Source organism: Limulus polyphemus, unplaced genomic scaffold (genome assembly GCF_000517525.1).
Source record: "Limulus polyphemus unplaced genomic scaffold, Limulus_polyphemus-2.1.2 Scaffold0, whole genome shotgun sequence".
In the NCBI taxonomy this organism is placed as follows: Eukaryota; Metazoa; Arthropoda; class Merostomata; order Xiphosura; family Limulidae; genus Limulus; species Limulus polyphemus.
Window position 1 is genome coordinate 3333778 of NW_013665610.1, and position 13073 is coordinate 3346850.

General features: G+C 30.5%; 2 protein-coding genes across 2 annotated transcripts in view; one reads left to right on the forward strand and one right to left on the reverse strand.

The window, feature by feature from the left end:
* LOC106467741 (integrin alpha-PS1-like) overlaps positions 1-3937 on the reverse strand; it is a 166684-nt gene extending 162747 nt beyond the window's left edge. The window contains exon 1 of the mRNA XM_022384911.1: positions 3705-3937. Coding sequence (XP_022240619.1) covers positions 3705-3895 — 191 coding nt within the window. The 5' untranslated portion in view covers positions 3896-3937. The remainder of the gene's footprint in view (positions 1-3704) is intronic.
* A 75-nt stretch (positions 3938-4012) lies between these two features.
* The window catches only part of LOC106478641 (biogenesis of lysosome-related organelles complex 1 subunit 1-like), a 14546-nt gene continuing 5485 nt past the window's right edge, over positions 4013-13073 (forward strand). The window contains exons 1-2 of the mRNA XM_013939232.2: positions 4013-4533; positions 11193-11265. Coding sequence (XP_013794686.1) covers positions 4473-4533; positions 11193-11265 — 134 coding nt within the window. The 5' untranslated portion in view covers positions 4013-4472. The remainder of the gene's footprint in view (positions 4534-11192; positions 11266-13073) is intronic.

Sequence of the window (13073 nt, forward strand, 5' to 3'; positions counted from 1 at the left end):
TAATATTATAACGCCCCCCCACGGCTGAAAGGGCGAGCATGTTTGGTGGGACGGGGATTCAAGCCCGCGACCCACAGACGAAAAAGTAAAATACACAATATTTTTCATAGAACATTTAACAAACTAAGCATTTCAATTTGTTATGTTGACAAACATAAGAAAGAAATCAACATAATGAGTGAGATAATTTTCCTGTAATAGATATTTTGTATAAATATTATGGCAATAAAAATCTGAAATACTTAAATAAATTTATAAAACGTATATAGCCAAAAACCAGTGTTTATTAAAATGTTAATATTAAAAAACATGATTAATATATATTATTTGAAACATGAGTATAACAAGAATTGTATTATAAGCTTATCACGTAAATTTAATAGCATGTTAACTCGTCCCAGAATGAGTTGTAATTTTCATAATAATACACCGCAGTTTATGGGGCTTGGAGGTGTTACAATATATTCCATATTTACGAGGAGCAAAATTAAACAACCTAAGTGAAAATATGTTTAACAATATGACCAAAAGTTATTCTGATAAAATGTGAAAATCTGGGTTTTCAAAAATTACTCGGAGAAGCATGCATCTAGGTTTTTGAACAAAACAGTGGTGTCGGGTATAATAAAGCATATTATTTTTAACTATTTCTGTTAAATTACCTAAGTGAAGTGTTGGTTGGTGGCTCTTAAATGAGGTTAAGCTTTAGATTCTTGTAATTCATGTAGAACAAAATCAAATATATAATACATATCCCTGTTCCGATGCTTTTATATTCTACGAGAACACAACTCGCGAATACAAAACACCTTATTTATAAAACTTTGATTAAAGAAAAAAAACAACAATTATTTAAACTTTTTTCACGGGAATAACTGATCCGGTAGATCAAAACAAACAAGTCAGTGACACTTGAATAGTGTGAATTAGGTGTACAATTGATGTTTTTTTTTTTTCACCATACTTATGAGTTTGAACTGCCGAACTCAATGGAAACTCCTTCCCAACCGCAGTTTGTTCACTGGAAAGAACAAATTTGACAACCCCCTTCCCCTGTCCTTTTGTAATCACGCGCACACACTGCGACTTGTTTTGCACAAAAATGAAGTGGAGTCTTTATAGAGTTTGCTGCTTACTGAAATGAAACATTAAACTAGTTCAATGAAAGCATTCTGCACAGTTACAAGAACATCCTTACCTTCAGCATGACACGCCTCCTTTTTTGAACTGAGACCCCCTCTCGCAATGATAAGAGTGACAAAGAGAACGACTAAACAATCTTTATAAAACTATGTGCGGTTTAAGGTAAAGGTAGGATAGATTTCTCTGAACCTTACAGAACCAAAAGAAACAGCTCTCAGGAATGTGTACATAACACAAAAACGCAAACGACAGCTTCATATTAACTTTTTAGGCAAGTTAGCTTGCTACCGATGTTTATCCGATAGAAAAATCCATCCCAAGATATCAAGCCAAATAAGAATATATTTTTACGACTTGTTGATTTCAAAATATTTTTCCAACTGAAAAATTGAAACTTGTAAAAAAAAGTAATCGATTTTTTTAATTGTACTTAATTTTCTACCAATGCACACCAACCATAAAAATACTACCCTGCCTATTAATTGTGACGCCACTTAAAATAAAAATATCAAAATTATTGTATTAGTTTTGTTTATTGATTTATTTTTCATTTCATTTACTGTATAACAATTCCAAATATATAACCAGTTAATTTGGTCTTTGTAAGCAAATTAAAACAATCCTAAAATGTATTTTATTCTCTTTATTTGTATGCTTTCTTACCGGTTTTGCCGTGATAAAAGCAAGTTTTAGGCATCGAGTTATTGAGTAATCTAAAATGAACTACACAAACCAGTAGTATTACAACTTGCAAGTGTACGACAAAAATGCTTCTTTCTCTGGAACGTACTTTATACTTTCCCCAACACACAATGAATAATCAAACATGCACACATACAAAAAAAATCTTCGTTTAATACACAAAATATACACGTACTTGTGATTTATAACTAACTTTTATTAAAAACACACAAGTTGAGACTTTCTGATAGAATTTATGAATATGACTAAATTTTTCAAAATTATGGAAAACAAAAAAGAATCATAAGCATAGCTATATAAATTATATATATAGTTAAATTACTTGCAAGTCCACATCTAAAAAACATTAGTTCATACAGATCAAATCACTTTTCGAACCCCCTTTTTTTTCTGATACAGATCATTCATCAGTTTCACAAACTGGGATGAGTATAGTCTGCCTTCATTTAATTCAATATGGGTTGAGTAAGCACTAGTTAAAATTTCTACTGGTAGTGCGATTTTCAAGGTAGCTTCTGACTCGCGGAGGTCATTTTTAACCAAGCTCGTTTGGAATAAGTCAGATTTTGCACGCCCAGGAAGGGCAAACATTGTTTAGTTACGAATTTATAGCAATTTCGTACCGTTGCTATTTGGAAGAGGAAGCTGTCAACTCGGTAAATGAAATTATTTGGAAGAACACGGGCCACATACAAAATAAAGAAAATTACATATACGAACACGAACCTAATACCATTTTAAGCAAATCAGTTGTTTTTATTTTTCCACTAAAATTAATTTAAAAACAAGCCTCTTTAATGGCGTGTTTTACCTTATTTTTTAAAATAAAATATAATGTATTTCAGTGATATACTGAATTATAAAAATCAAGAAATAATAGTTGGTGTTTGGCATTGTGTAAATTTGCATCAAACTCATCTATGTAGCTACATTACGATCTCACGAAGCAATATTAATGTCCTCAAATTTTAGCATTTTCTTTCTGGAAAGAATAATTTAGATTCGTAAAAATAGTATATTACAAAGGTAGATTTGGGTTTATTATTGTTTTTTTTTATCTTGTGTTCCTAATTTTCATAAATAATAGTGAAGTGCAATTAAACCCAAAGAAAATGTCCGCATTTTGTTACATTCCTAGGAAAGCCTTTATTTATTATTGATTCTCTGTACGTCAATTTTAAAATGCTGTACACATTCTTCAGTCTTACTATCACGTTAATGTCTTAAGTATCAAATTTCACTTGTCAGCAAATGTATATATATGATACCAATCTAGCAGAAATATTACAGAAATCAGATGGCCTTGTCTACATTACTTCAATCTATTACTGCATAATATTATACTTTCACACACGTTATTAAGTCCCAAGTGGTTATTATACAATTACATCCGAGGTGTTTTGACGTAAAATTTCTTTGGAGACTACAAAGCTTTCTTTTTAATTTTAGCTTTGCCATTTCACCAAATAATTTGTATGTGTGTGCAACAAAAACTGTGTTGATTAATTTAATATCGCCAACAAAGTAATTAATCCATATAAAAATATTCTTTTCGGTTTAATTCGAGATTTACTTAAAATGCCAATGCGTATGTATAGCTTATATTATAAGACATTATTTTGACATAACCATTCCGCTAACATGCAAAAATGTGTTTGTTTCGAATAAAATAAGTGATTGTAACAATATATTTTGCATCTTGGGTCTTTGCTTCTGATGTGTTGTTTGAGTTACACTAATGAGTATAAGCATACAAGAAAACTTACTTCCTTTTTATGTGATGTCATCTTATTATAGTTACTAATACTGGGGAAAAAATACTGTAATGAAAATATTTAAAGTAACATAAATTCACTTACACGGGATAAAAATCGGTGTCTTTATCATCACCAGGACCAAGGTGTTCAGCTACTGAAAACCCAAAATATGAGCCCCTGTCACCTTGTTTTATCAAAGGCAATCGTATTTCCAAGTTAAACCCATGCACTGTTAAATGTACCGATATCAAGAAATAAAAGATAGAAGTCCAGGCCCAGCAGCTATTTTCCATTTCTGCTAACACACTAACGCCGTCTCTACTCGCAAACCTCACGAGTTTCAAAGTAATGAAGCAATGAAACATTTCTCCAGTCCACAACTCGTCACGTGCTACTCTCGCTACCACTTGGACCTAGATACTCACGCAAGCGCCCTCAGTGCTTCGTCAAGTATACAGATTTGTGAGAAAAGTAAATTTGTTAGTTAAACATAAACAACTTAAACTGTACAGTTCAGTCGTTATTTATTATTATATGCCAATTACCAACTCTTGTTATGAGGATAGGGTTACAACCAACTAACAGGGAGACTTGAATTAAGCTAGATTTATAAGTCAATAAGATTCTGTAAATGTGATAAGCATAGAACATAAATTGTATATTGATTTTCATCTTCAGACGACAAAAGTTAAGCCTAACTTTTCCCATTATACCTACCTTACCCTTAAAAAGTTGGCGTTTAAATTCAAAGTACGTTTGTCACATTATTTAAACTTACAGCTGAAATTAAGATTGGAGAATTCAGTCCCCATTAGTACTTGATTGAAAATTTTGCTAGTTAGCGATATTGATACAGTTAACTTAATTGCAATGCTTTCTAGTTTAGTCAAAGACCATCAGCAACGTCAACAAGTTCGCAGAGAAGAGCAAGGTAAGCTTAGCTTTAGTTTAACGAAAAACTTTATTCGATGAATTTAAACTTTAACATTAAAATTTTAGGCCTATAATAAGTGTTTTGATTTAGATATATATACTATATTTTATACTTTGTTATGGATTTTGCATATGTAATTCTGCTTGACTTACTCTCAGTCTCACTCTCACATTTATTTAAAACTATAACTTATAAGTCGACATTATTTTAGTATGTTATATTTTTCTTATTCATTATCCTTGAAGACCTAATTACAAGTCTGATGATCAAAAGGTAAAGTATTTTTTATAATTTCCATAGTTCTGTTAAATGAAAGCTACTGGTGTACATTTCTACAAGCGTTTTTCTAAAGCATATCGGGCAACTTTTGTAGTATCTAAAAAATCGTAGGATTTGAAAATTAAACTCTATATTTGAATATTGGATAAAAAGTAATTTACTGTGTATAGGTACTTTTAGTTTGGCAAAATGACAGTAAAGAAATATTTTATTTTCTCTTGTCTGCCCCAAGAGAAAAGGCTGTTCAACTCATTTAAATAATCCACCTACTGATCATCTAATTATCTTATCTTATCATTGTAGAAAAATATGATAATTTTTCTTTCTCAAATTAATTAAAAATGCACATGGAGCATATCTTTCCCAAATTCTTCAACATGATCTTCAGGCTTACCCATGTTTATTTCCTCAATAAAAGTGTGTAAACTGAACAGATTTCAAAAAAAATACATATGCTACACTTACACAACAACATGCTTATGAACAGGAAAGTCTCACTGCCTTGATATAGCATCAATCACATTCAAGAGCTTTAGTTTAGTTTCATAGTATATGATTTTTGCACTTTTTATTTTACTTTATTTTTTAAATTGAAGTTAAAATATTTACAGTGCTTAATTTAAACTCTTATTAAAATAGAACATGGATAAGTCATTTTAAAGAAATCCGTAGTAATTTTAAACATTTCTGGGAAACACTGGCCTTACTGATGATTTAATGTGTCAGGTCGTCGCCTGAGCAATATAAATGCATAGATGTTGTTTTCTGGTTAGTCATTAAAATGAGTGAAAGCATAAATTTCTAATTTCGAAAGGATATTGGGTTCATTTGTAACACTAGCATTATTATCAAAGACTATTTTTATTTACTAGGTGTTCAAAAACATCTTTTATTAGTATGTTAACAGTGGCAGTTGTAAGAGAATATGACTCTCATTAGGAAAAACTGTGACTGCTAACCATTGGTGACTGATTGAGGGTAAAAAGTAAAGACAAGTGGACATATTAATTGCAACAAATCTAAAATGTGTTCCATTTGACTGATTTATGCAGCACTAGTTAGGATTTGACTATCTCCAAATGTATCGTACAAAACATATTAAAAAGCCATGTTGCAGTTGATAGGAAGTTGATACCTGCTCATTTCAGATGCTGTAACGAGAACCAAGCTTCCGTGATGCATCAAATATGAACTGTGAACAAAGAATGATTTACACCTTTGTGATGTGTTCTGTTGGGTCACAATTCACATTCTTATTTACTAGCATAAAATTAAATTATGGAGGTAACCACTTATGGCATTTAACCCTGCTTTTGATGTTTCATCATCCTAAACTTTTGGAGGCCAGGTAATGATGTGTGAAATGCTCTTATGGAAATGGTTTAATCCTTAGATTTCTTTAGAAAGGTGTACAATATCCCAAATAGTGTACTTAAATATTGTTTTCAGTTGCCCCAGTCATCAAAATTAGGACACCAAGTCCACAGCAAAAACATGCTGCCTTTAGTGCATTAGTAAAGAGAACAACAAGGCAAATTTCATCATCAATTTTGAAAGATGAAATTAATACACGAGCAGAGTACAAGACAAGCGTATATGCCAAGTGAAAAATTAGATTGAGTTTTTATACTAATTAAATATTTTTGGGTGAAATAGTAAAATTATAGGCAGTTTTCCAAATTAAACCTGAGGTTTAAACTTTATGTTTTGCCCATACGATAATGTTTTAACAGAAAGCCAACATCAAAAGATAATAGTAAAAAAACAAGTCATTTTTAATGCTAGCAAAATACAGTAAAAAAAAAACCCTGACAACTTTGTTGATGTTCTTTATTCATCAATTAATGTAAAAATGAACCTATCTTTTCTATTTTCATTGTCCCCTTTGATACTAAAACATGCAATAATCAAAACCCAAACTACACATGGTTTGACAGTGTGTGTGTGCATTAGTTCTGGCTTTCAATCAAATTTGAATTAAAACAACGGTTTTTATTAATCAAACTAATACAGTGTGAAGGCTACTGAACATGGAATTGTCAATATTTTAAGCAATCCATGCAGAATATTTAAAATACCCATTAGAACTTACAAGTGGAAACTAGATTTGTAATGTTATCTACCTACTTTTTTTTCTCAGCCTTTCCTCAAACAATGTACATGTATATGCCGAAATCATATAAGCAGACTGTCATGAATATTAGAAATAAATGTCAAACAGGCAGTTTATATTTTACATGTTAAACTATAAGTAAAAAATTTGAGGAGTGTTTTTTTTTGTTCTTGTGTCAACATTTATCTTGCTGTCATACTTGACATTTATCATAAAATTCCACAGCTATTCCAATGGCTATGCCTTATCCCAACACTAATTTCAAAGACTGTGTCTATCCTACAGTTCTTTCATTTTAACTTTGATGGACAGGTGCTGTTCCAAGATAATAAAGCAGCAGTCTTCTGCACTTGTGTGAAATTAGTTCTATAAACTCAAAAGTGACTTCATTGACCATTCTTGACCAAAACGATAACTGGACCTCAATTCAATTGAACATTAATGGGATGTACTTGAAAATTGCATTTATCACTGTAATTTTCTGTCAACATTCATGAACCTGTTTAGGTAATATATCTCAATAAGTGAGCTGTTGTGGATTATGACTTTTTCAGCATCTTGTGAAATTTGTCATGCCACATAAAGTAATATCAAGGCTTGAGATGATCCAACCATTTGTTAAGTGGGAGTTGTAATAAAGTTGTAATTCTTAAAGAAATTGGTTTGCTTGGGAATCTTTTTTTTTCTCATCTTGAGTAAAAACATGTGTAAAAACAATTTTTTTTAGTACTTTAACTATGTTTCCTTCCATTTAAAATCTTTTAAATGCCCATTATTATCATTCATTCTCTTTTTTGCATTTCATACAAATATAAAATCTTTAAACTTAATTGTTGTCATGGTAGACTTTTGAGTCAAGAAAGTTTTTTTAATCCTTCTGGCCCTTAATGATAGCCTTTTTTGACATCTCTTTTGTTTATTTCTATAAATCTCAACATCATCTACTTCATAAGTGAATTTCATGTTTTTTTATAAACTAAATATTTTTCATAAGTTAGAAGCTTAATTCATCTGTTTAGATAAAGGTTTTTGGTTAGAATATAAACATTTGGAAGCAGTGTATTTCCTTACAACTAGTTTGATGAAACAAATAAAACCATTCAAAGTTTTATTAACATCTGGATTATTCAACCAATCTTTTACTCTCAAAATATCTTGAAGTTTTGTAAGTAAGGTTCCCTATCAAGAATAAACCCCAAAGTAAAAGCAGGCAAATTATGAGATTAGTTCTCCAGTAATCTGTGAATAATTTAAAAACTAGCACATATTAATTTCTCTGTTTTTTATCCACTGCCTAAAACTCGGGATACCCAGAGCCAGTCTCATATTCCTAGAAATTTTGAGTAAATGAATCCTCTCACTGGGTTCATCTGTTCAGTATGAAAAGTTATTTCTAATTTACAGTTTAAATTATATATATACCTGGTATCATTTCAGTACTGATTATTTTCTTACTTCACATCCATAAACTTTCTTTGCAATGAAAAAAATCCTTGAATTTGGTAAGAAAATTTGTACATATACATATATAATTAACCTCCTAACATTTTATTCTCACCTTACTTCCTAGAACCTACATAAAAAGTGAATCACAAGTAACACTAAACTTGCTTTTCCATGTACTTTTTTTTATCTACTCTTATTTGGTATGATTAAAACATACAGATGTATTCTAGGTAAAGAAATATCAAACCTTGATTTTTACAGTTCACTTGGCAAGCAAGCATGCTACTTCATTACCATAAGGAGTCATGTGGGTTGTAACTGTCTCGTAATTCTAGATTTTTGAACTTGATATTCCAAGAAATTAGATTATCTTAGTGTGGGTACACTACCATACTTCTACACTAAGTTAGTTGGTACATCATGTCTGACTCATACTTCTATATGAATGATCATTAACTGGAAGAGAGCAGGGGGAGGAAGGGAATAAAAGAAAAATATGTCTGTGGTCATGATACATGTGAATAATATAATTTTGTACACTAGCTTAGTGTAAATAGAAATGGATAACTTGTGTGATCAGGAACAATGTTCTACTTATATTAATGTGTCATACTTATCTGTTACCAGCAAGTAAAATATTCAGACTTGTATGAAATACAACAGTATTGTGAATAAACTACATTGATGAAAAGTACAGATAAAACAAGTAGATATGTAAAGAACAGAACAAACAAAAACACATTTTAAAATGTAAATAATGAACAACAACAAACATTTGTCATGTGTATGGTAACAAACATTTAATTCTTGAACGTTTCAGAATGTACATATTCCATCTTCAGTAAACTATATAAAACAAGGTAATATATTAGGTACAAAAATTTCTAAAGTTCCAACATTTTGTAAAGAGTAATTAAAATAGAGTAAAAGGATGAAGTCAACTAAAAATAAACAAAAAAGAATACGTTAGTGCTACAGTTGTAACAATATTTTATAATTTATTCATAACAGACTTAATTGTAGTGAAGTTGGGAGTTCATTTATTATAGATAAATTTTCTTTAATTAATAAAAGTTCAATATTGGATGATCCAGATGAGATGACTTTGAAATTTTTAATCAAGATGGAGTGGTTGATGTTTTCACTATGTGTATAATTGACAGAGCCTGAAGGTTTTTTAATTTGTTACCACTTCTGCTTCATACTCCCATATGTTCGCAGGTGTAGTTGGCATATAGTTCTGCCAGTAAGTGGCATTACAGTAACCATGTGTATTTTTACATGATCCTGAAATGCCTAGGGGTAGGTAATAGGTCTTTAGACCTGATTAGATTTTGAATCTTGAAAGGAAATTTAAATATCATTTGTAGTTTAACTTGTGGATAAAGTTATAATTACTCTTAAAATTTGTGACTTCAGTATGAAACTTTGTTTATCTAAAAAAAGAATGATCAGTTTTAATGGGTATTTGTCTACAGTATATGGTTTCTTTGGGGGTTCAATTTTGTTAGAAAGGAACTTGCATGTTAGTGCTTGAATAAAATGCAAGAGATAGCCATTCTTTATTACAATATTCTGTAAGTTGGTTATTTTGGGATGAAGAGGGAGGTTGACAGAACAGAGGTTATATACTCTATTGAGAAGACTGAATATAAGGTCAGATTTAAAGGAGTCTGGACTAAAACTGTTGAAACGAGTTTGTAAACCTGTATATGTTTTCTTATAATAAACAGATCGTGTAAAATTGTTATCTAATCTGCTGATTTGGATATCAAGAAAAGGCAATTTATCATTTTTTTTCAATTTCACAAGTAAAATTAATGTTGGGAGTGTTTCAAATTTAAATAATCCAAAAATTGTTTGATGTGATTAGAGCTTTGAAAAAATAAGAAGGATATCATTAACATACCTTCTATATAAAGCTGGTCTGTATTCAGCAGGACAGGTGTCTAACCAAGAATGTTTATAGTGACAAAGGAATATGTTTGGGAGAGTCAACCCTAAAGGTGACCCCATTTGGTAATATAGCTGGCCGTTGAAGACAAAGTAATTATCCTTGAGTGCAAGTTTTAATAATTCTTTGAACTGTTGGTGGTTAAAGCTTGTGTACATTTAATTTTGGTTGGGGAAAAGTTTCTTTAAGATTATTTGTATTGTTTCCTTGAGTGGAATCTTGGTTATTAAAGATTCAATGTTGAAACTAGAAAATATATATTGAACAGCATTAATAATTTTAGAAATTTCTTGTGCAAAGGGAAATGAATCTTTAACTATAAACTTGTTGGAAGTAAGTGAATTTATAATAGGAACAAGGAATTTAGCCAATTTATAAGTATGGGAACTGATGCTGGATAAAATAGATCTTAAAGGAATGTTATTTTTGTGGACTTTAGATGACCTGTACATAAGACTTGGGTGGGAGCCTGAGGGATAAAATGTCACTTAGAATTAGTGCCGTTTGATATATCTAACAGTAATGTAAAGGTTTTAAATGTTCCAATTTTCATGGTAGTAATCATTATTGATTGGATTCATTAATAAAGAATTGAGGTATTGGCTCAAAAATAAATTCTCCCATTAGGCTGTAGATATTTTTACACTTCACTAGCCATAAAGTACATAGTTTTTGCTTTAGTGCTGTTTATTCTAAGGTGATGCAAGCATGTGCCAAGTAAATTCATGTTTTTGTTTCTTATTGGAAAGTGATAGATTTGCTTGATACAGGTAAATAAAATATGCAATATTTTAAGTTTTCTTTAATGAATACTTTTAAACAGTGAATATTAGTGTATTTCAAATGCAGAATGTTTTTCTCTAGAAAAAAAAAGAAAAGATGCAATAATTGCAGCAAATAATTTGACATCAGCTTTGGTGGATCATCTTAATGTTGGGTAAGTAACATGCATATACATGAAAGAAGTAATTAGTAATTAATCTTCATATTACTGTTTATCAATTCAGCCTCAGTAATTCCAATATTAGCAATCCAGGTAAGAACAATTTAAAGCACACTTTTTTGCACATAAGACATTAAGAAATAGGTCATGCTATCAATTTTGTCATAAATCTTTGTAATAGTTTGAAGAACTTAAATGTAAATGCTGATAAAATTTGGTATAAGAATTTACAACCTCCTGTAAATAATTTTGTAAGACTAATCTGTACTTTTGCTTTTTTTTTACAAGTATATTTGTGGTTTGTTTTTTCACTAAGGGTCAAATGTACATGTACTGAATAAATATTAATATAGTGCCATCTATTTAGAAACAATTCCACTATGTTGTCAAAGAGCAACATAATAGGAGTTGTATGCTGTATAAGTTGTAATCCATTTAAAATTTACAGTAGTCATGTAAAAATGTATATGTGCAGTATCTTTTTCGTCACAACTGTAAAAAGCCCAAATAAGCAAATATCACAACACAATTATTGAAATAAAACCCCAAATATTGAGTAGCATATTCAAAGTAAAAACATGGTAATCTTGTGTACTTTTAGATGAGTAAAACCTCAGCTAATGAAACATTAGCTCTTTTTTTGTGAACTACAGGTGAGCATTAAAGTACATCCTCATGAACCAAGTCTAAAAGCATAAAGTATCCTATATCAAATGTGCAAATAATGTGTATCACAAAAAAGTTTGATAATCACTTGTAAACATTTAAGTATGACAACTAAATAATTAATTTTAAGTAAATTTCATGCTCATTTTGTCCTAAGCTATGCACAAATATCAGAAAGACTGACTGATCAGTAATTTGTTCTAGGTTGAGTTGTTTAACATATCTATGAGGTTGATACTATTGATAAACATAAACAGATCCTAACTGGTGGCAGAAAAATATGAGAATATAGCCTAAAACACTTAAGTACATGTAACTGTCATAGTACAGACAGAAAAGTTTAGTAACTTGTGAATTTAAAAAATCAAGGTTAAAAAACTATATATCAACAAAATCCTAAACAAGAAATTATTATTACATATTGTAATTTATTTTTGAAAAATAGAAGTATATATCCAAATCTGCAGGTGTGAATGGTAAATAAAATAAACTTTTTGTATGTATTAATTGTAAAAGTGGAATATGAATCAATTGTCTTTAAACTACTCAGCACATTGAAATAAATATACTGAACATATCAATAATATTTCGGGTTGGCATGGCCAGGTGGTTCGCTCGACTCGTAATCTGAGGGCCACGGGTTTGAATCCTTGTCACACCAAACATGCTTGCCCTTTCAGTCGTGAGGGCATTATAATGTGATGGTCAATACCACTATTTGTTGGTATAAGAGTAGCCCAAGAGTTGGCGGTGGGTGGTGATGACTAGCTGCCTTCCCTCTAGTCTTACACTGCTAAATTAGGGATGGCTAGCACAGATAGCCCTCGTGTAGCTTTGTGCGAAATTCAAAAACAAACAAATAAATCAATAATATTATTAATTTAATTGAACAACTTTAAAATTATTAGCTGTTTAGGTGGTGGTAAAGTTCAGGTACCATATTTTCTGTTCATCTTTAAAACTTATCTAATTCAAAATAATTTGTATTATTAAAAACATGAACTATTTTTCTTTGATATTTTTAACTGCTCACACTGAATTATTGCTAATTGATATATCTACCAGTAACGCAAAGGTTTTAAGTATATGTATATTCATAGATTAGTGATTGTTACTGATAGGGGTCTTCAATTGAC